Source organism: Zalophus californianus, chromosome 3 (genome assembly GCF_009762305.2).
Source record: "Zalophus californianus isolate mZalCal1 chromosome 3, mZalCal1.pri.v2, whole genome shotgun sequence".
Taxonomy (NCBI): domain Eukaryota; kingdom Metazoa; phylum Chordata; class Mammalia; order Carnivora; family Otariidae; genus Zalophus; species Zalophus californianus.
In genome coordinates, this window is record NC_045597.1 from 194139879 (window position 1) to 194159549 (window position 19671).

At 56.0% G+C, this 19671-nt stretch overlaps 1 protein-coding gene and 1 long non-coding RNA gene across 12 annotated transcripts in view; one reads left to right on the forward strand and one right to left on the reverse strand.

Annotated features, from left to right (window-relative positions):
- The window catches only part of ANKMY1 (ankyrin repeat and MYND domain containing 1), a 47937-nt gene extending 30718 nt beyond the window's left edge, over positions 1-17219 (reverse strand). For 7 of the 11 annotated variants that reach the window (XR_003519061.2, XR_003519060.2, XM_027588989.2 and 4 more), the window contains exons 1-7: positions 17112-17219; positions 16367-16541; positions 13471-13657; positions 10568-10711; positions 4662-5134; positions 2814-3030; positions 2444-2608 (exon numbers count right to left, since the gene is read on the reverse strand). Coding sequence is in view for 9 of the 11 variants with exons in the window: in XM_027588989.2 (XP_027444790.2) it covers positions 2444-2608; positions 2814-3030; positions 4662-5134; positions 10568-10711; positions 13471-13657; positions 16367-16524 (1344 nt within the window). In the remaining 2 variants the exon portion in view is untranslated. Of the gene's footprint in view, positions 1-2443; positions 2609-2813; positions 3031-4661; positions 5135-10567; positions 10712-11787; positions 11879-13470; positions 13658-16366; positions 16542-16936; positions 17057-17111 lie in introns of those variants that run through there. The other 4 variants (XM_027588982.2, XM_027588983.2, XM_027588987.2 and 1 more) reach the window with 4 other exon arrangements.
- Positions 17220-17345: 126 nt separating this feature from the next.
- LOC113919607 lies at positions 17346-18967 on the forward strand. Its single transcript, XR_003519062.2, has 2 exons — positions 17346-17977; positions 18754-18967. It is a non-coding gene; the product is annotated as an uncharacterized LOC113919607 (long non-coding RNA).
- Positions 18968-19671: the final 704 nt, after the last annotated feature.

Consider the following 19671-nt stretch of genomic DNA (forward strand, 5'->3'; position numbering starts at 1 on the left):
TTTCAATGACAGGACTGGCGATGTGGCTCGTGCTGCCTTCCTGCCCGCGATGCTGCCCTGCATGCCCCATTCACAGCCTCTGCTCTCCAAGTGTGGTCCTGGGGCCATCAGCCTGGCCAAGAATGCAGATTCTTGGGCCCCACCCAAGACCCCTAAGGCAGAAACACTGGGGGTGGGGGGCACCTGGGTGGCTTAGTTGGTGAAGCGTCTGTCTTCGGCTCAGGCCATGATCTCGGGGTCCTGGGATCGAGCCCCGTGTGGGGCTCCCTGCTCAGCGGGGAGTCTCCTTCTCCCTCTGCCTCTCCCCCTGCTTGTGCTCTCTCTCTTCTCTCTCTCTGATAAATAAATAAATCTTTAAAAAAAAAAAAAAGAAACGCTGGTGGTGGGGCCCAACTCTCTGTGATCCCCCCCATAAGGGGCCAGTTGGTAGACAGAGGGGACGAGGTGGCCCCAGGGCCCTCTGCCGTGACTGTGCCTGGGTAATCTCGGGCGGCAGGTGGGGCAGCGGCTGTGTTCACAGCCGTGTGGGGGATGCTCCCGGACCGGTCCCCCTCCCCCCACACGCCACTCTGCAGGGGTGCAGGTGGCGGGGAGAGGGGAGGGTGCGCTGCCCACACAGCAGCCCGGCTTCTCCTTTGACTCAGGACAGAGCGGGGCACCGGTCACAAGCTGAAGCAACAAAAAATCTCAACCTTGTGCGGCGTGCGAATTCGTCTGGGTTTGGACTCATTTGACTCCATTCTAGATGTTGACGTGGGAACTTGGGGAAACTGCCCCTGATGGGATCCCTGAGGACTCAAAAACTTGCTGTTTAATTTTTCAGGTGAGATGTTGGCGTCTGTGGTGTGCTAAGAACCTGTCTTTAGGGGACTGCTCTGTGGCTGAAGCCCGCTGATGTGGATGGAATTCACCCTAGACCGCGCATGGTGGGCGTGGGGACGCGGCGGGAGCGCCACCTGCTGGCAGCTGCTTAGTCGGGGGCAGTGCCCGCAAGCGCCCCTGAACAGCCCTGTGTCTTGGAATGAGACTTTCAAAAGAAAGGCAGAAGAGGGATTTTTACCAGTATTTTAAGTGTACAAATAAAACACTTTCTGGGGCTCTCGCTGCCTTCACCAATAATGGATGAGGCTTCTTCCCCTAGAGCCAGGGTCCCCTGGAGACACTGTGGGCCTGGAGAAGCTGTGGGGACAACACTCCCAACGAAGGGGTGACAGCACAGGACTTCTGTTCACACCATCACCTTTGAACTTGAAAGTCGTTGTTTCTGTACATTAACAACTTCTGGCCAAGAAGGAACGTGTACTCACAAACCAGATACAAATGAATGGTGCCATAAAAGCAAAGGGACCTTACAGCTGGTTCTCAAACCCTCCCCACCTTCGACTTCCTGCGGGCTCCTCAGCTCCCACCTCCCGGGAGACCTCTCCCTGACGCCTGCACACAAGACCCACCCAGGGCAGCAAGGACCCGGGCTCTGAAGGGAACTGAAGGCAGGAACCGAGGCCTGCCCTGGAGAAGCAGGGGCGGGGCCGTGTCTTGGTAACTGAGGAACTCTGCCCGCCTCTTCTCAAAGAAGAAATTCAGGAGACAGGGTTAAGGTGAGACAAGAGTCCCAGCAAGGGGACTTTTTCCAGCACCATTCCCTCACCTGCCCAGGAGGGGCCCTGACCACGAGGACAGAAAGCTGCAGCCCCCACGGAAGGCTTGCTGGGCGGAGGTCAGTCCCAGGCTGGGCTGGCCTCACAGGGCTGACAGTTAGGGTCCAGGGTTCCCCGAGGGGTGTGCAGACACGGCCCCTGTGGCCGGCACTCAGGAGACAGGCCACGGAGGTCGCCCTGCACTGCAGAGAGCGGGCCCTCGGGCGCTGCCCAGCCAGCTGTGAGGCCCCGAGCCTGCACTGGAATGGAGGCATACAGGGGCGCCCCTGCAGCGGCGGCAGGGCTCAGAAGCTCCCGGACGGATGAAACGCCGGACCACCAGGTGATCCTGCGATCCCATGGCTGGGAGTGCATCCCAAACAACCCAAAGCAGGAGTTCACGCTAACGCTTGACCAGGGACTTCCGGGCAGCTCTATTCACAACGGGCAAAGGGGTGCCTCACTCCTGAATCACCAGCCTTCCCTCCCTCCCTCCGAGTCTCGTTCCCTGGGACCCACAGGAGGGGTCTTGGGCTGACTGCTGTACATGTGGCTCGGATAAGACACATAGCCCTTGGCGTTGTGGCAAGAGCTCAGGACACTGAGCGGTCATGCTGGCTCCGTCCCTGCCTCCCACTCCCTGCCCACGGGCCGTACTGTCCCTTCACCCCAGCTAAAGCCGATCTGCACATAGACAGGGAGACCGGAGACCGCGGCCAGGAGAGATGGACAGGGGGATAGGGGACAGGGGGTAGGGTACAGGGTGCTACAGACGCCAGGCCGGGCTGCAGGGTCGAGGGGCTGACCTGGGGCTTGGGTGCCGTCCGCTCAGCGATGTTGGGCTTGAAGCACCTGGACGGGTAGTAGAGAAGGAAGCACATGCTGAGTGCCGTGAGACCCTCGTCTGTGTACTTGTTCACATCGGCCCCGTGGTCCAGCAGAAGGTTGATAATGTCGTTGTGACAGTGAACCTGGGGGGAAGAAGCCAGCCTCGTGAGGACAGCAGGTACCTGACTCAGAGACAGCAGTGTGGGAAGATCAACACGCCCCAGGCTCTCTGCCATCGGACCCTATGCACCCCACTTACGGCTGGGAGGACAGCAGCCCCGCAGAGGGGAGAGGACCCCAGACCGTCACGGATCCACCGTGCCGGGGGCACCCCGCATGGGGACTTACGGCAGCCGCGGCGAGCACAGTGTAGCCCTTGGCATCGGCCACATTGGCGCTGGCAAGGTCATCCCTGAGGATCCCGTAGATCCAGTCGTAGTCCCCTTCCCCAGCCCTCAGGATCATGTCCTTGGCAAGCCGCTCCTTGGGCCCACTACACGCAAAGCTTCTCCGGTCCCCCTCCAGGATGGCACCCATGTTCCAGCTGCTGTGGGCCTTCTTGTTCCTGGCAACACAGTGGGCCTCAGTGGTGTTAGGCCAGCTCAGGACCCCCACTCAGGACCCTCTTTCCCCTACCCCTTCTCTTCATTCCTCACCCGGCCCTGCCCCAGGCCCTCTTCCTCCCCTTACAGTCCACTCCTCAGGCACCCTGAGCCCTGGGGGCTGCACCACTGAGCAGTCACAGTTAGCATGGATGCAGCACTGTGGTGTGACTCGCGGCCCTCAGGTGCAGATGCTCAGGCTCATCATGGGCCCTGCACATCCCTGATTCATCGGTCCCTTCATGTGTGCTGGGAAAGGGGCTCTCATAGGAGGGGCCCCGGGCGGGGAGGAGGCCAGGCACACTCATGGGTCTGGCACTCAGCACCAAGCACTCATACCCCACCTCTGCTCATTCGCTGTTTGAGTAGATAACATGCAAGTCCCATGGCCCGTTCACCAGCACACACTTAAGCCTCCTGTGTACACATAACCTCCTCCACAGTCAAGAATCTATGGATTTATAGCACCTTCTGTGCCCAACAGTTAACAACAACTACTGGTTCAGCTGACGTCTGCATGATGGATGGACAGACAGATGGCTAGGTGGATGGGTGGAGGGATGGGTGGGTGGGTGGGTGGGTGGGTGGGTGGATGGATGGATGGAGGGACGGATGGATGGATGGGTGGGTGGAGGGAGGGAGGGAGGGAGGGGTGGGTGGAGAAATTAGGCAGGGGGTTGCATGAATGCAACAGTAGCCAGCCACTTGTGCTTACCAAACATAAATTCTAAAACAGTTCAGTGATTTCAGAGGACAAAGTTCAGTAAGCAAATGAAAATATTCTTGAAAATTTTAACTTAAAATACCAGTTTTCATCAGGTAGCTGCTAACTTTTCCAGGGCTGGGGTGGGGAGGAAGGGTGTCTTTGGAGACCAACGGAGCACTTCATCTTTCCCAGCCATTTTGGAGAAGCTAGAGGCTCCGCCAGCCGCCAGCCCCCAGCCTACTCCTACCCTGCTCTCCCACCCTTGGCTCTCGGCTCAGATCCGTACTCATACATCAGGATAACAGCAGGCCCTTCTGCTGTGTGGACCTCGCGTAGATACCCAGCCTACTGGACACCTAGTCACAGACATGACCTGCAGAGGCTGGTGCGCAAGCTCCAACCGGTACAGAGAAAACACACACAGGGTCCCAGAACCAGGATTTGAACTCAGCCCCATCAACTCAGGCGTTGACCCTATTCCACATCCCCTCGCGAGGCTCTACACTCTTCTCGGGCCTACCCTGGCTCCATGCTCACCAAGCAACCCCCTGACAACTCCTTCCCCCAAGACCAGGTGAGCAGGATCCAGCGTCCCGATACCCTGTGCCAACATCGATGGCCCCCGCACCTGCCTGCCCCACCCCTCTCCTCGCAACCCGGGGACATGTCCCTGCTCACAGGCCCGGCATGGCTTTCCCTCCGCCTCCATCGCTGGGCTGCCTCAGTCAAACAGAAGCACACTTGCTTTAACCTGACAAATAACCCTGCAAGTTACCCAGCCAGGCGCCGGAGGCCTCCAGGGGCCCAGCACTAAGCGCAAGCCTGTCAGCGGCGGGAGGAGCAGGCCTGCCAGGCGCTGAGGTGAGAAAGAACCATGTGACGACTCACCTGTACTTGTAAGCTTGCTTCTGGATTTTGACCATCAAAGGGGTCTCATTTTTTATAAACCAGGGTTCACCATCCTCAACAAATGGAGGGATATCATTAAGGAAGATCAGGGCATCTAATTCTTTGCGGAAAGAGCAGGTCATGGGCAGGTGGCTGTTGTCGGTTGAGTAAATGTGCATTTCTGGAGGCAGAGTTAGGTCATCATTCAGAAGAAACCGCTTATAGTCATAGAAAAAGGGGTCCCGTTCCTCATGCAGGTCCCACTCCATTTTCTCCTCGCCCAAGAGGCTGATTCTAGCAGGAGAGTGTGTGAGGAAGCCCGAGTACTCAGGGTAGTCATGTATGGAGAAGCTGCTGGGGACCTCTGTGCACAGCTTGATGAGGTGCTCCCGAAACCACAGCCCGACGTCCTGGCTGCCGTCGGGGTAGGTCTCAATGCCTGGCCCAAACCGCTCGTTGGCTTTGTACAGCCCCTGCAAAACAAAGTTCACTAGGGCAAAAGAGAGAATTCAGCAGGGCCGTCTGCTCTGCAACTGGTTTCTCAAAATCAAAAAACTAAACCTTCCTAAGAAATGTATTCATTCATTCAACAAATATTTGCAGAGGCTTAGTGTGCACCAGGCCCAGGGGCCAAAAGCAAATGTGTAAATATGGAACACATGGGTAGAGAAAGGTGCTACGGGCCTGGGGTGGTCAGGGGTGGCCTTCCTGGGAAAGTGGGGACACGCCCGGGGGTCTCAGGGTGGAGCGTGTCAGGGATACCACATGTGGGCTCATTTCAGGGAACCCCTGGCAGCACTAGGGGCCTAGCCCAGGCACCCCAGCAGCATGGGGGTCGGAGATGCTGGGCACTGGGTCACAGAGACCCCAGCACGCATGAACTGAGGAGGCTGGAGGAGGAGGGGGAGGATGGGGAGGAAGGGAGGGGGTGGAGGAGGTGGGGCTAATGCTCCCTTCCAGCAACCCAGCAGAGTGCAGGGATTCCTGGACCTCTCTGGGTGCTCCCACTGGGTGGAACGGTGTCTGTGCTGGGTGGAGCATGGGTGCAGAGGGAAGGGCCAGGAGGGCCTCAAATGAAAGGCAATGCCGCCCCTCCCCACCCAAGGGAACTGGGAGAAGGGCTCCGGCACCGGGAGCTCAGAGAGAGGCCCCACTTCCCAGGAGAGCTGCATGCTCCCTGCGCTGGCACTGAAGGACGCCCGGAGGTCACCGGGATGACCGAGGAAACAGCCTGGGCGATGTTGCGGAGGCCTGACACAGTGGGGGCATTCGGTTCACTCCTGGGAGCTGTGCCCTCATCTGTGAACCGGGCCAGGGCTGCTGAGTCAGGGCTCTCTGGCTGCAAGCCCCGCGGCTGGGCACTTGGGATGTAAGGCTCTGAGCTGCATGGCCCCGCCCACAAGAAGCTCACAGGCTACAACAGGCTAAAGAAATGAAAAGAAAATGTGCTGAGGATGACGTCACTGTGCAGGAGGTGGGGGGAGGGGGGCAGAGGTACTTCGGGAAGATGCTGCACGGGGCACGAAGTGCCACCGCAGTCTGTGAAAGTGGCTTGGTGGGGCGGGGCACATTCAACCTGGAAGCTCCTGTCACCCAGGAGGATGGAGCCACAAGATCGGTGGGCGGGGAAAAGACTGGGGACAGGGCAAAGAAAGGGGGTGCAGGGAGGCGGGCAGTCGGAAAAGCAGCTGCTGCAGACCTATGAGGAGTCCAAAGGCGTTTGTACCCCAAGAGCTGACCCAAGAGCTCCCCTTCCAGGAATCCATCATAAGGAAATAATCCCAACATCATCAAAGCTATGGTCACACCTACGTTCACGACAGTATGTATAACAGCAAACTATAATCATGCTAATAAAATATAATCCTAATAATGGTTATGTCTGCAGAATGCAACATGTCACAGTGTTTGTCTCTGACACACATTTACTTTGTCACCAAACAATGCTCTCCTAGGAATGAATATATCCCAGAGATCACCAACAAAAGCACGGAATGATTGATGAGCGAGACCGTCACCGCCATGCCCTTTGGCACAACAAAGCCTGGAGAAAAGCTCCCATGTGGTCAACCCTTCCCAACCAGCTGTAAGGACACGAGATGCCCGGATGATGGGAAATAGCAGGCAACCATCGAAAGCGCGAAGAGCGCAGGCCCTGGCGTCTAAGCAGGGAGGAACTCGCAGGCGCACGGGCTCATGGTTACACCTGCAAAGATAAAGCTGTAGAAGCAGTCACCAATGACAGGACAGGATGCCAGAGAGAAGAGAAGGGACGGACGCTGGACTCCTCTGGGTGGACCCTGTTTGCTAGATCTGCCTTGAGAAAAATATCAGTCTTTTACCTAAGTATAAAACAAAATTAAGGCAAGATTTAAAAAATCTAATCCTTAAAAAACAAAAGCAAAGTGAGTGAGTGCAGCTCTACTCCCAGGTGGTGGATTAACTGCACAGAGAGGAATTATGTCCCATGATTGGACTCAACATTCCTGTGGGGTCAGCCCCAGGAACAAAAGGAAGGCAAAGGAGCTCTGAGTTGCTTTCAGGAGTCGTGGGGTCCCAATGCTATGTTATTATTCTGAAACTGTCATACATATTTTATGAGGTAAAATAGGTAGAAATGTTGTTAATGGTTAGAAATGAGGATTTTTAAGACTAAGAGGAAAGATATGCAAATACAATACCATGGCTGTTGAGTAAAAACTCTGTATTCCTAAACTGGATTTGGAGACATCAGTATGAACCGGTGGTAAATTTTCTCATTTAGAAAATATATATTATCTAGATCTGCTACTAAAAATACTAAATATGAAAACCAAGCCAACACAGTAGTAATAAGCACTGAAACTGTGGTTTCTAAACACCATTTCCCACTGTGGAACCAGGCCTGCCAGGTAAAGTCAATTCTGAGTCCAGAGCAGGAAGTGTATGGATGAGCTGGGGACAACTCCTCATTGCAAAAGGCAAGAAAGCCACCAAAGCCTGCTGGAGTTGTGTCAATTGCAAGAGCCAAATGAAAAAGGCTCCCCCTGACCAAACAGTGCCAACTGGGCATCGAAAAGCTTAACGACTGCAATGTACAGATAAACCAAGTATATTAAAATCCATGAGTTCATAAAGATATGGAAAAACCCCACTAAGCTCCACTGACCACCACTGAAGAATGTTAGACAGTAATCACCTTCCGACCCTGACAACTAGCAAAGAAAGGGAAACGATCAAGTGTCATTTTGCCTTTCCCATTAAACTACCTCCAAGTAACCAAACAGCTTTTATCTTGTAGATAAAAGAATTCTAGTTCACATGGACGCCTGGGTGGCTCAGTCGGTTCAGCGGCTGCCTTCGGCTCAGGTCATGATCCCAGGGTCCTGGGATCGAGTCCCGCATCGGGCTCCCTGCTCAGTGCAGAGCCTGCTTCTCCCTCTCCCTCTGCCATTCCCTCTGCTTGTGCACTTCTGTCTATCTCTCTGTCAAATAAATAAATAAAATCTTTAGAAAATAATTCCAGTTAACAAATGGAGGAGGAATCATAGATTTAGAAGGTCACTGTCTTACACCCTCCCATGAAATAACGGTCATCGGTATTCTCCAAAATCAGGAGAAGTTAAGACGAGACCGCCATCGTAACAGATGGGATAGGACAGCAGACCCCGGCCCCCACTGGCCAATCCTGACATCACGGGAAGAAAGACAACCAGACATGTGTCTCCACATGTGGTTTTTGACAAAGATGCAAAGGCCAGCAGTGGAGAGAGGACAGCCTTCTCAACCGACGGCAGGGGGCCAGCTGGACACCCACGGGTCAGACAGGGGACTGGAGGAGGGCTGACCCCCGCTTCACGTGAAATGCAAAAGTGAACTCAAAACAGATCGCGGACCTAAACGTCAGTGCTAACACCATAACACGTAGACGAGAACACAGACAGAAATCTTGGTCACCTTGGGTTAAGCTAAGATTTTGTAACTAGGATATAAAAAAAAGCAAGAACTAGGAAAGAAATATTGATAAGCCTAAGAGTGGCTAAAATGAAAACAGCAGACAAAGCCAAGCACTGACAGAGATGTGGAGCAAGGACAACGTTCACACGTGATGAGCTGAAACGGAACAGGCACAGCCACTTTGGAAAACCACTTGGAGGTGTCCTATAAAATTCATCATACACTTAACATACGACCAGCAGTCCCCTCCCAGGTATTTATCCAAATGCAAAAATAGACATACATGCACGTGAGGACTTGTAATCAAATGTTCTTAGCAGCTTCATTCGTAATAACCAAAAACTGGAAAGATCAAATCAAAACTGTGTATCATATCCACGCAATGGAATACTGCCTCCCAGTAAAAGAAACGAATCGCTGACATACGCAAATACGTCTGAATCTCCAAAGAATCATGCCCTACACCAGAGAATTCACACAGGAAGTGCCCCCCGCGGCAGGGTCCCAAGGACCTGAAATGACAGGAAAGGAAGACCTGTGCTAACGAGCAGAGCAGGGTCACTGGGGGCTGGCAGAGGGAGGGGCTGGAGATTCACTCCAATGAGCCTCAGGGCCTTGGGGGGTTTGCGCGTGCTCACGAACGCACACATGTGCACACACATGTGCACAAGACACCATATATAAAGGTTTATAGCAGCTTGATTCATAACCACCCAAAGCTGGAAACTAGCCAACAGCGGGGACAACTGTGCAGGAGCCGGGTGCTGCCCAAGCGCTCAGCACTAAGGAAGAACCTACCGGCTCACCACAACGCAGGTGGATCTCCAACGCATTTTGCTAAGTGAAAGGTCTACATATTGTATTTTGTTAACAGGACATTCTTGCCAAGGTAAATTATAGGCCAGAGGACGGGCCAAGAGCTGGGGTGAGAGGAGAGACCGGTCCCAAAGGGTCACGGGTAACATCGGGGGATGGAACGGTCCAGTGTGTTCACACAGCTCTAGGCTTGCGAAACTGTATATATACTAAAGTGGGTGGGGTTTACTGTGAGGAAATAGAAGGAGGAAATGTATCTTATCTGCAAATTTCAAGACACTATATGTGGAATGACCCAGTTTATGTATAAAAAAACTAAACATTTATGGTGCATTTACAGTTGACTCTAAAGGACACACAGCGCGCTGATACCCAGACCTATTCTGGAAAATGGATCCGGAAGAGGCCTGTCTTCTCACTCGTGTTCTTCTCCTCATGAGCCTTATTATTGTATTTTATTACTGGTACTGTTTTAATCTCCAAAAATAAGAAAGCTACCACTTGTTGCACAAATAAAATTCCCCAGAACCTAAATATCCTTTCATCCAGTGGCCTGAACACGCAGGACCCCACCTCTCCTCTGCATAAGAGGCACATCCGCCGCTCCCCTGCACACTAGGCGGCCCCACCTCTCCCCTGCACACGGGGAACATCCGCCCCTCCCTTGCACAAAGGACGGCCCCGCCCCTCCGCTACACAAAGGGCGGCCCCACCTCCCCCCTGCACATGGGGCGGCCCCACCTCCCCCCTGCACACGGGGCACGTCCGCCCCACCCCCGCACACGGGGCGGCCCCGCCCCCCCACCCCCGCACACGGGGCGGCCCCGCCCCCCCCCACCCCCGCACACGGGGCGGCCCCGCCCCCCCCCACCCCCCGCACACGGGGCGGCCCCGCCCCCCCACCCCCGCACACTGGGCGGCCCCGCCCCCCCCACCCCCGCACACTGGGCGGCCCCGCCCCCCCCACCCCCGCACACGGGGCGGCCCCGCCCCCCCCACCCCCGCACACGGGGCGGCCCCGCCCCCCCCACCCCCGCACACGGGGCGGCCCCGCCCCCCCCACCCCCGCACACGGGGCGGCCCCGCCCCCCCACCCCCGCACACTGGGCGGCCCCGCCCCCCCACCCCCGCACACGGGGCGGCTTGGCCCTCACCTGGAAGAGCCTGGTCTTCTGGTACATGGTACCGTAGCCTTCTCGGTAGCTCAGGTAAAACATGCCGGTGAAGCTGGAACCATCGGGCCACAGGTAGGTGCCCAGCCCGTGGCGGTGGTCGCGGTAAAACTGCCCGCGGTAAGACTGCGAAGAGAGCCCCGAGCCGGACGCGCCTGAGAAGCCGCTCCTCCCCGCCTTCCAGAGCCACTCTGGCCACAGGCCCCCCTCAAGCTGGGTGCATGGTGTCTGTTAGAGATGGTCACCTACGTGCCGCAGAGCAGGTGCCAGGCGGTCCGCGCCCCAGTGGCCGCGCTCGCCCTCGCCTGCCCTAGCTCGGGCAGGGGCATTTGGACAGGTGTTGCTACAGCCATGACTGGGTTTGGGTGGGAGCGGGCTCCACTCAGGAGCTCTGACCCGGGCTCAGCTCCATCCTGCCTGGGTTCACAGGCTGCAGGCTGGTCTGGGCGGGGGAGGGGGCACCAGCCTCGGGCTCCCCTGCGTGGCCCCAGGGGCAGGCTATGGACCCTGGTGGGGAGCACTGGTGTGGCTTTGATTTAAAACGCCTCCATACTGAGCCATGGATGCAGGCCTATGTCTGCTCTTGTCCCAAGCCCCACCGATGTTAGGGGCGGGTCTGTCCGAGTCTGCCCCTCTACTGGGGCCTCAGGAGGAAAAAAGAATGTGACGCCCGTTCCAAGCACTTTCCAACAGCCAGTCCGGACCCTGGGGCATGGCTGACAGCCTCTTTCCACACCAGGAGCAGGCCGGGTCCCGCAATGCTCACAGACCACGCTGGAGGAATGGGATGCTGACTGCTGCCTGCTTAGTGTCCCTTCTCTTTCCTCTGGTAATGGAGAGGACTCCCTGGGGGGTTGGTGGTGGACTGACCTCAGCCCCCAGGCACATGGTACCAAGCCTGGCCAACCTGAGGACTCCTGCCCCCGAGCCCCAGCCCTGACTTGGACTTGGCCACAGGACCCATGCCCAAGCCAGACTAGTGTCCTGCTAGGGCCTGTCCTCTCTTCCAGGAGCATGTGATGCAGCTCCCGTGGGCTTGCCAGATGGCGGAGGGTCAGTCTGGACCCCCCACATGGAGATAGGGAGAGAGGGGCCCAACAGGGTCATTGGAATCCCTGGATCCAGCCAAGCCTAGGGCCACATGACCCCCAGTGATGGACTTTTCAGTTCCAAGAGCCAACAAAGGCCCTTTTCAGTCTCACCTGGGTTGAACGTAGGCTCAGTTACAGTTCTGAGGAGCCTGTCCAGCACAAAGACACTCACTGAGCAGAGAAGCACTGGGCTGGGGCTGCCCATCTTCCGCCAACACCCATCTAATTAACATGGTTTTGTAGAGCAAATCAGAGTCCACCAAACTTTAAAAAAAAATGTTAACTGGCAAATTGTGTAGAACTGCAGGGGGGATATTTAACCCTCTGGTCACTTGGGTGTGTATGCATGTGGATTTCTGTCCACTCCCTGGGAGAAAGCACCGGAGGGACCCTGTCCATCATGGGCTCCATCCCTCCCTGGCCCTCCCAGACCGGGAGCCTCATCTCACCAGCCGGAGCTGACATGCTTGGTCTGGTCCTTTGAACACAGTTAACGAGTTTAAGGTCACTGCTCGTGAGTGGCATGCCCTCTTGTCCCCTGGCCTCTCCAGTTCGGGAGCTGGATGAGCGTCTGCTCAGCGGACCTGAGGTCCCTGCCAGGCAATAATGAAGCCGTGGCTCCATCACAATACCCCCGCCCAACTGTGGTCTCCCTTCACGGGGAGAACCTGGGCTCTGCAGGGCAGGTCACCCAAACCTCCCAAAAGCCATGAACGGGGCTGTGGGACACTACAGTGTTGGGAAAAAGAGAGAACCTAGCTGAGAACTAAGACAATAAACAACCCACAGGGGTCCGTGCTTGATCACTGACGTCACAGTGACTAGCATTCGTCAACAGAAGCTCCGCGCACGCTTCAGTCCCAGCCATCCTGGCCTCTGTCCTGGTCACAGGAGGTCTGGAGGGCCCTCTGAGCGTGCGGTGCATTCCTAGCGAAGGACCGGGCCTGAACCAGGGCCCCACCAGTCCACTGCCCTTGGAGCTACTGAATCAAAGTCCCCTACCGGGACATCTTCCCATGTCACACTCATACCCATGCTCTGAAAATCTCCCCGCCGGAAGGACAGGCAGCCACAGCTTGGGTGCCGGTCATGGTGCTGCCTGAGGCCGTGGCTGCCCCCACGCTCCCAGAGGCCCCCGGGGGAGCAGCTTCGGCAGCCAGTCCGCTAGGGTCTCCCCTGGGGTCCCGGACATGCCCTACTGTGTGGGCTCTAGAGCGTGCTTTCGCTTGATTGTTAAAAAGATCCTTTCCTTCTGCTTAACCTTAAATACAAAGCCATTTCACCAACATAAATACAACTTGATACAGTAATTTGTGATTTTAAAACAGTCGCCCAGAATAAGAATTTATCTTCAGTAATACTTCCCAAGCTTCGACCTGGGGACACCCAGGCCAACCGCAGGCATGACCCTGGAAGTCTGTGAGAATGTGTCTCTCCAGACATTTCTCATGTGGGAAAGACATTAGCCTGCACCCTTCCCGGCCGGTGGTCTGCAAGTTCACCTCACGTCCCTCTTACGAGAGGAGAGGCCAGGCCGCCTGGGCGCTGAGGCAGTTGAGTGTCTGACTCTTGATCTCAGCCCAGGTCTCAGGGTCGTGAGATGCAACCCCATGTCAGGCTCTGAGCTGGGAACGGAGCCTGCTTAAGACTCTCTCTCCCTCCCTCTCCCTCTGCCCACCACCCCGCTCCCTTGCTCCCTCTCTTAAAAAAAAAAAAAGAAAAAGGAAAAGAAGAGGAGAGAGCGGTGGCTGGCTGAGACTGGCCAGGAGGGAAGGAGCAGCGAGAGCTGGTTACCTCTCCCGTGGGCCAAGAGAATTCACCATGCCCCAGCTTCATGTCCAGCCCGAAGTCCCCTCGGTACACACAGCCATCCTGCCACTCCTGCACGCCTTGGATCAGCTGGATGTAGGCGTCCTTCAGGTCCTGCCCCCCGGGGGGACCCTTGGACTCCTCTTCCTCCTCCAGGGCCTCTGGGATGTCCCTAGGAAGGTGAAGAGCAGGGGAAGGAGGACCCACACCGGCACAGGCCTGAGGAGCGACGGCGGAGAGAACCACACGCCATCTCAGTCCTTCCTCCCACCCCCCCCAGGGCAGACGCTGTTGCTACCCCCATTCTGCAGAGGGAAACTGAGGCACGGGGCTGCAGTAATGGCCCAAGTGCACCTGTGTCTGTCTCACACGGCTGAATGGCTGCCAGTGCTCTGGAGGCACGACCAGCTCTACTACCTGGAAGCAGATGGTCGCCCCACTCCAGCTGTTTGTGGGGCAAGCCTGTGCCCTCTTCCAGTCCACAGTGCCCCGGCAGGAAGTGGACACTTGGGAGACATGCATGGACCAATGAATGGTCTAAAGAAGGAGAAGCAGCTTTGGTCCAAGAGGACCAGCAAGCTGACCAGTAAGACAGACAGATGGAAGGCTGCAGGGATGGGTGGGTGCACAGCAAGGGGCAGAGAATGGGCATCAAGGTGAGCTCGCTTCTTTTCTGCTCTTGCTATCTAAAAGTACAAATCCTAACTTAAAAGGGGACCTACTCCTACCCCCCATCACACACACGGCCCCCCTCTCTGCCTCCCTCCAAAGTCGAAAGGGCACCCTGGGGACTCTGCGTCTTGGTGTCTCTGGTCTACGGACCTGTGCCACGGTCAGGTGGACGGTCTAGCTGGGCTGCTCAAAGCACAGAAACCTCCAGACTTTGGTCCCCTACACCAGCCAGCCCTCCCATGCCAGCTATGAGCCACAGAGGCTTAACAAAGCATTGCCCAAAGAAGGGACACAAAGTCTCCTGAGAACACAAGAACCCCCATGTGCCGTGTTATGATGCATCTGCAGAAAGCAGCCGGGAAAAATAGACACCCACATGCAACAATGATAAAATCTGGGGGCTCAGATTTGGTTTGTTTTTTCTTTGCTTACCTGTGGCTATGGGTTGAGTTGTGTCCCTACCCCCCCCCCCCAACACACACACAATTCTCTATTGGAGCCCAAATCCTAGCACCTCACCATGAGACTGTACTTGGAAACAGGATCTTCACAGAGGTGACCAAGTTAAAGTGAGGTCATTAGGGTGGGCCCAGTCCAATGTGACTACCGCCCTTCAGCCAAGGGGAAGTATGGACACAAAGAAACACATGAAGAGAAGATGACATGTAGACACAGGGAGAAGACAGCCATTTACAAGCCAAGGAGAGTGGCCTGGAGCAGAGTCTCCCTCACACCCTCAAAAGAAACCACCCTGCCCACACCTTGACCCTGGACTTGCGGCCTCCAGACTGATAGACAATACATTTCTCTTGTTTAGGCCACTCAGCCTGTGGTGGCCTGTTGCAGCCCTAGCAAACTCACACGCCACTTCTCTTCCCACTTGGCTGCATGGCACAGATCCTACTTCCTCAATTAAACAAATAGGAACAAATGGAAATTCTCAAAAAAATAAATGGAAATGAGTTTACGATCAAGCAAGAACATCATTAACACCACCAGTCAGCTGTGGGGGGTCCCTGGAAATGGTCAGCTGGCAAGGTGAGCAAGGGCTTGACCACCTGGTTCTGCTGCCAAACAGGTTCCTTCCCTACACCCCTTATGACTCAAGGACATTCTTCATCGGTAAAAGAGGGGCTACGTCAGTCTGCTCAGACTATTACCAAGCCCCACAGGCTGGGGGGCTTGGATCGCACACATTTATTTCTCACAGTCTGGAGGCTGGCAGCCTGAGACCGGGGGGGCCTGCAGACTCCATTCCCAGTGAAGGCCAGCTTCCTAGTTCATAGATGGCCGAGAGAGAAAGCTTTAGCTTCTCCCTCTTCTTATAAGGGAACTAATCTTATCATGGGGCCCCATCACCTCATCTAAGTCTACTCCCCAAAAGCCCCATCTCCAGGGCTGGGTGTGTGGGTGCATGGAGGACGGATGATCCATGGGAGGGGTGTGCTGGCCAGAGGAGAGCAAGGCGGCCTGGCAACCAGGGGTCTCGGGCTGGAGCCTGGAGAAAGGCAGGGGCCGGTGGGAGCGGGAGCAGCTGCAGACTGAGGCAGAGCTTCTGGGACTCCGGCCCACCCTCCGCTGGGAATGCACCCCACGCTCAGAGGGCCCTCCAGACCTCCTGTGACTAGGACAGAGGCCAGGACAGCTGGGGCTGAAGCGTGTGCGAGCTTCTGCTGACAAAAGCAAGTCACCATGACATTGGGGGTGAGGGCTTTAACATGAATTCTGGGAGTGGGGAAGAGCCAGGGAGACACAGTTCAGTCCATAACGGGGACAAATACAATAGGATTACAGGCTGGGTTTCACAAGATGCCAAGGTAAGACTCTAAGGGCAGCCCCTGGCCCACAGTAGACCTGAGATGTGTTACATCGCTCACAGTTACCATACTGTGAAGAAGCTGTACCAACTTGGGAACTCCATAAGGCAGATGTTCCTAAGGCCACGAGAAGGTGACACAGAAAGGCAGAGTGGGTGAGCCAGAAGGAGTGTGCAGAGATCCAGCAGGGGCCTCGTTACCCAGTGTTGTAATTTTCCTCAGTGGTTGCTGATACAACTTTGAGGTTTTCCTGTCTCTCCAGAGACAAGCTTTTGAAGGGCAAAATAAGTTTTAGCGGTTTTTTAACACCTGCCCCAGTGCTGGATCCCAGCTAAGTGGTCCCCAGGGTCAGGCTGGGACCCCCCTGTGGGAGCCCCCACCCCACCCCGCACCTTTTGGTAAAGAGCATATCCATTGTCCTGGAGCTCTCCAGGGTCCCCAGGTCCTCGGTGGGGGCAGCAGGCTCACCGCCCCTCCCCACCAGCTGATTTTCATAGATGTCAACATCTGGGATTTCATAATAGAAGGCTGAAGAATAACTATTTTCCATGCCTCTCGTCCTCGAACCTGGAAGCAAAGCCAGGGACCCACATTAGCCCTCAGAGCTCCTGGCGGGCGCCAGGGACAGGCCCGCAGCCCCCCATCCGCGTCAGAGAAACGAAGTCCCATCCCCCCAACCTGGTCGACGCCCCTATCCTATTGAAAACTTCCGGAGAAACCTTGGCCGGCGCCCTGAGGAGGTCCCCGTCCCTCCAGTGGGGCGGCAACCACGTTAAGGGCGGTTGGAGCCACCCTCGCACGACCTCTCAGGGCCCTGTGTTGGGCTCAGTATCACGCCTGCTACTGGCCCCAGAGGGGCCACAAACAGTAGGCGCCCCCTCCCCCACGGGCCTCTGAAGCCAGCCCGAGAGGGCTGGACGGCCAAGTGCGGGGACACGGTCCTCACCCGACCTCACACTCACAGCCTCTCAAGCCCGCCAGGCCCCAAATGTCCTGCCTGTCCCGGCCCGGGGAGGACGGAGGGCCATGCCCAGGGGGCGTCGAGTCCCCGGCACAGGCCTCCCCCGCCGCCCCCGCAGAGCTCCGGGACACGCCCCTTCCCGGCTCCCCGCGCTCCCGCCGGGATCGCAGCCGCACCCCTGCCGCAGGGCCGCACCGAGGCTCAGAGAACTGGCTCCCACCGCCCCGGTCCGCCAGAGCAGCCCAGAGCAGCGCCCCGAGCCGAGAGCGTCGGGTTTCCCCGGCAACCCACCCGCCGCCCACGTGCCCGCTGGGCTCTCGGCCTCCGCCAATCCCCGCGCCCGGCCCCGCCCACGGGCGTCCTCGGCCGAACGCCGGGCGCCCCTCTGTGACCTCACAGGGCCCCCGGCGCGCGCGCCCGCGCCGAGCCCCCCACGCCTCTGCGCGTGCCGGCCTTCCGTCTGAGCTCCGCCAGGGAGAGGCGCGGGGACCCGGCCAGCCCGTCTCCACCGCGGACACCGACGTCCACGTCCAGCAGAGGACGGGGAGCCCGCTCTGGGCCAAGGGCTCCTGGCGGGGGGGGAGGGGGGCGCTAAATGCTCCAACGGCCCCGCGAAGAGCGCACGGGGACCGTGTCCGTGAGACACCGGAGGAAACCAAGGCACAGTGAGGTTAACTTGTCCACCGCCACGTGCCAACACGCCGAAGAGCCAACATCTGAAGAGCTCTGCGGGACTCCGAAGCCGGTTTTTGTCGGTTCCGTACAAGTTTGTGGCAGGCACGGAGCGAAGCTTCTGGTCCGGTGCGGGGACAAGGCGACCTATGGGCTCCAAGTCACAGAGACAAGAAGGATTAGCTGTGTGGACCGAGGCGTCACTGGAGAAGACTGCGGAGAGGGAGTCCTGAATAGGGCTTCAGAGGATGCGCAGGAGCTCTCCAAACGGGAAGGCGCGCAGTAAACTAGACTAGGAGGCGCAGAGGCACAGCGGTGGGAGACGGCTAAGGGCTTTCCGCAACTGAAGCCACTGGAGCCTCTGAGAAAGGTGGGGCTCTCTGCAGGCGCGGCGTCCAGGGTCCTCAGCCCAGGCTGCCCTTTAGAACATGGGGAAAGGGATACGCAAAGCCCATATGCCCAGTCCCTTCCCCAGTGGGTAGATTCTGGCTAGGGTTCTGGGGTGCTTCCTCCAGCCCTCTATCTCCCAATTCACCTCTCTTCTCCCTTCATACCTACCTGGGTTCCTGGATCCCCTCTCTACCTCTTATCCTTCCCCCTCAGGTCCCATCTCTCTGCCCTGCTCCCTCCCATTGCAGCTTGGGAATTATAAGCACAGACTAAACTGTCTTTAAAATTCCTTTCGGGGGCGCCTGGGTGGCTCAGTGGGTTAAGTGTCTGACTCTTGATTTCCGCTCAGGTCATGATCTCAGGATGGTGGAATCATGTCCCCCCCATGGGGCTCTGCTCAGTGCAGAGTCTGCTTCTCCCTCTGCTCCTCCCCCCACTCCTGCTCTGTCTCTAAAATAAATAAAATCTTTAAAAATAAAATAAAATTCCTTTGCTATGAAAAGAGAAAGAGGGACGCCTGGGTGGCTCAGTCAGTTAAACGTCTGCCTTCGGCTCAGGTCATGATCCCAGAGTCCTGGGTTCAAGCCCTTCCTCAGGCTCCCTGCTCAGTGGGGAGCCTGCTTCTCCCTCTCCCACTCCCCCGGCTTGTGTTCCCTCTCTCGCTCTCTTTCTGTCAAATAAAATCTTTAAAAAGAGAGAGAAATGGTCAACTTCAAGATATCCTACAAATTTGGTAAACCATACCATCTGTTGCAGGTTGAATGGCATCCCCCCAAAACATCAAGTTTAAATCCTAAGCCTTGGTACCTGTGAACGACCTTATATGGAAATAGGGTCTTTGCAACTAATCAAGTCAAGAAGTCATACTGGATTAGGATGTGCCTTAAACTAAATGACTAGTGTCCTGATAAGAGGGAGATTTGGAGACCCTAAACACACAGGAAAAAATAAACTTGTTGTTTTAAGCCGAGTTTGTGATGTTTTGTTACAGATGAATCAGAAAAAAAACATTTACTATTATTAGAATAAAACAAAGTGCAATAGCATTGTATACAGGGTTGCAAGATAGCTACTTTTCACTGAAACGGATCCCGGAAAGACGTCCCTGAATGACACCGGCCATCAGAAAAACCTGAATAAGTCTTATGTGGCAACTATGTGGACATTAAATGATGTGGGTTTTTTTTAAGAATGTATTTGTGAGAGCACACGCACAAGCGGAGGGAGGGGGGAGTGGCAGAGGGAGAGGGAGAAGCAGACTCTCCGCTGAGCAGGGAGCTCAAATCGGGGCTTGATTCCAGGACCTGCAGGACCTGTTGATCATGACCTGAGCTGAAGGCAGACACAACCCACTGAGCCACCCAGAAGCCCCTAAACGATGTTAACTTTTTTAAAAGATGAACCAAAAATTAAGAAAAATAAAAATACTGGTATATGAAGAAATGAAAATTTAACAGCAAATAGTTTTATTTCATATGAACTGTGTTTTACAATAAAAGGGAAAATAAAATGCAGAAATTACAAAGGGCAATTTATTAGGAAAGCAGATAAAAGGGAACAAACATAAAGCTGTACTAAAAGGCACCTCGGCCAGCAATACAGTTATCAGTTCCTAAGAGGAAGCGAAGCCAGACAGCCTACCAACAAAACGATATAGAAGATACTGGAGGGGAG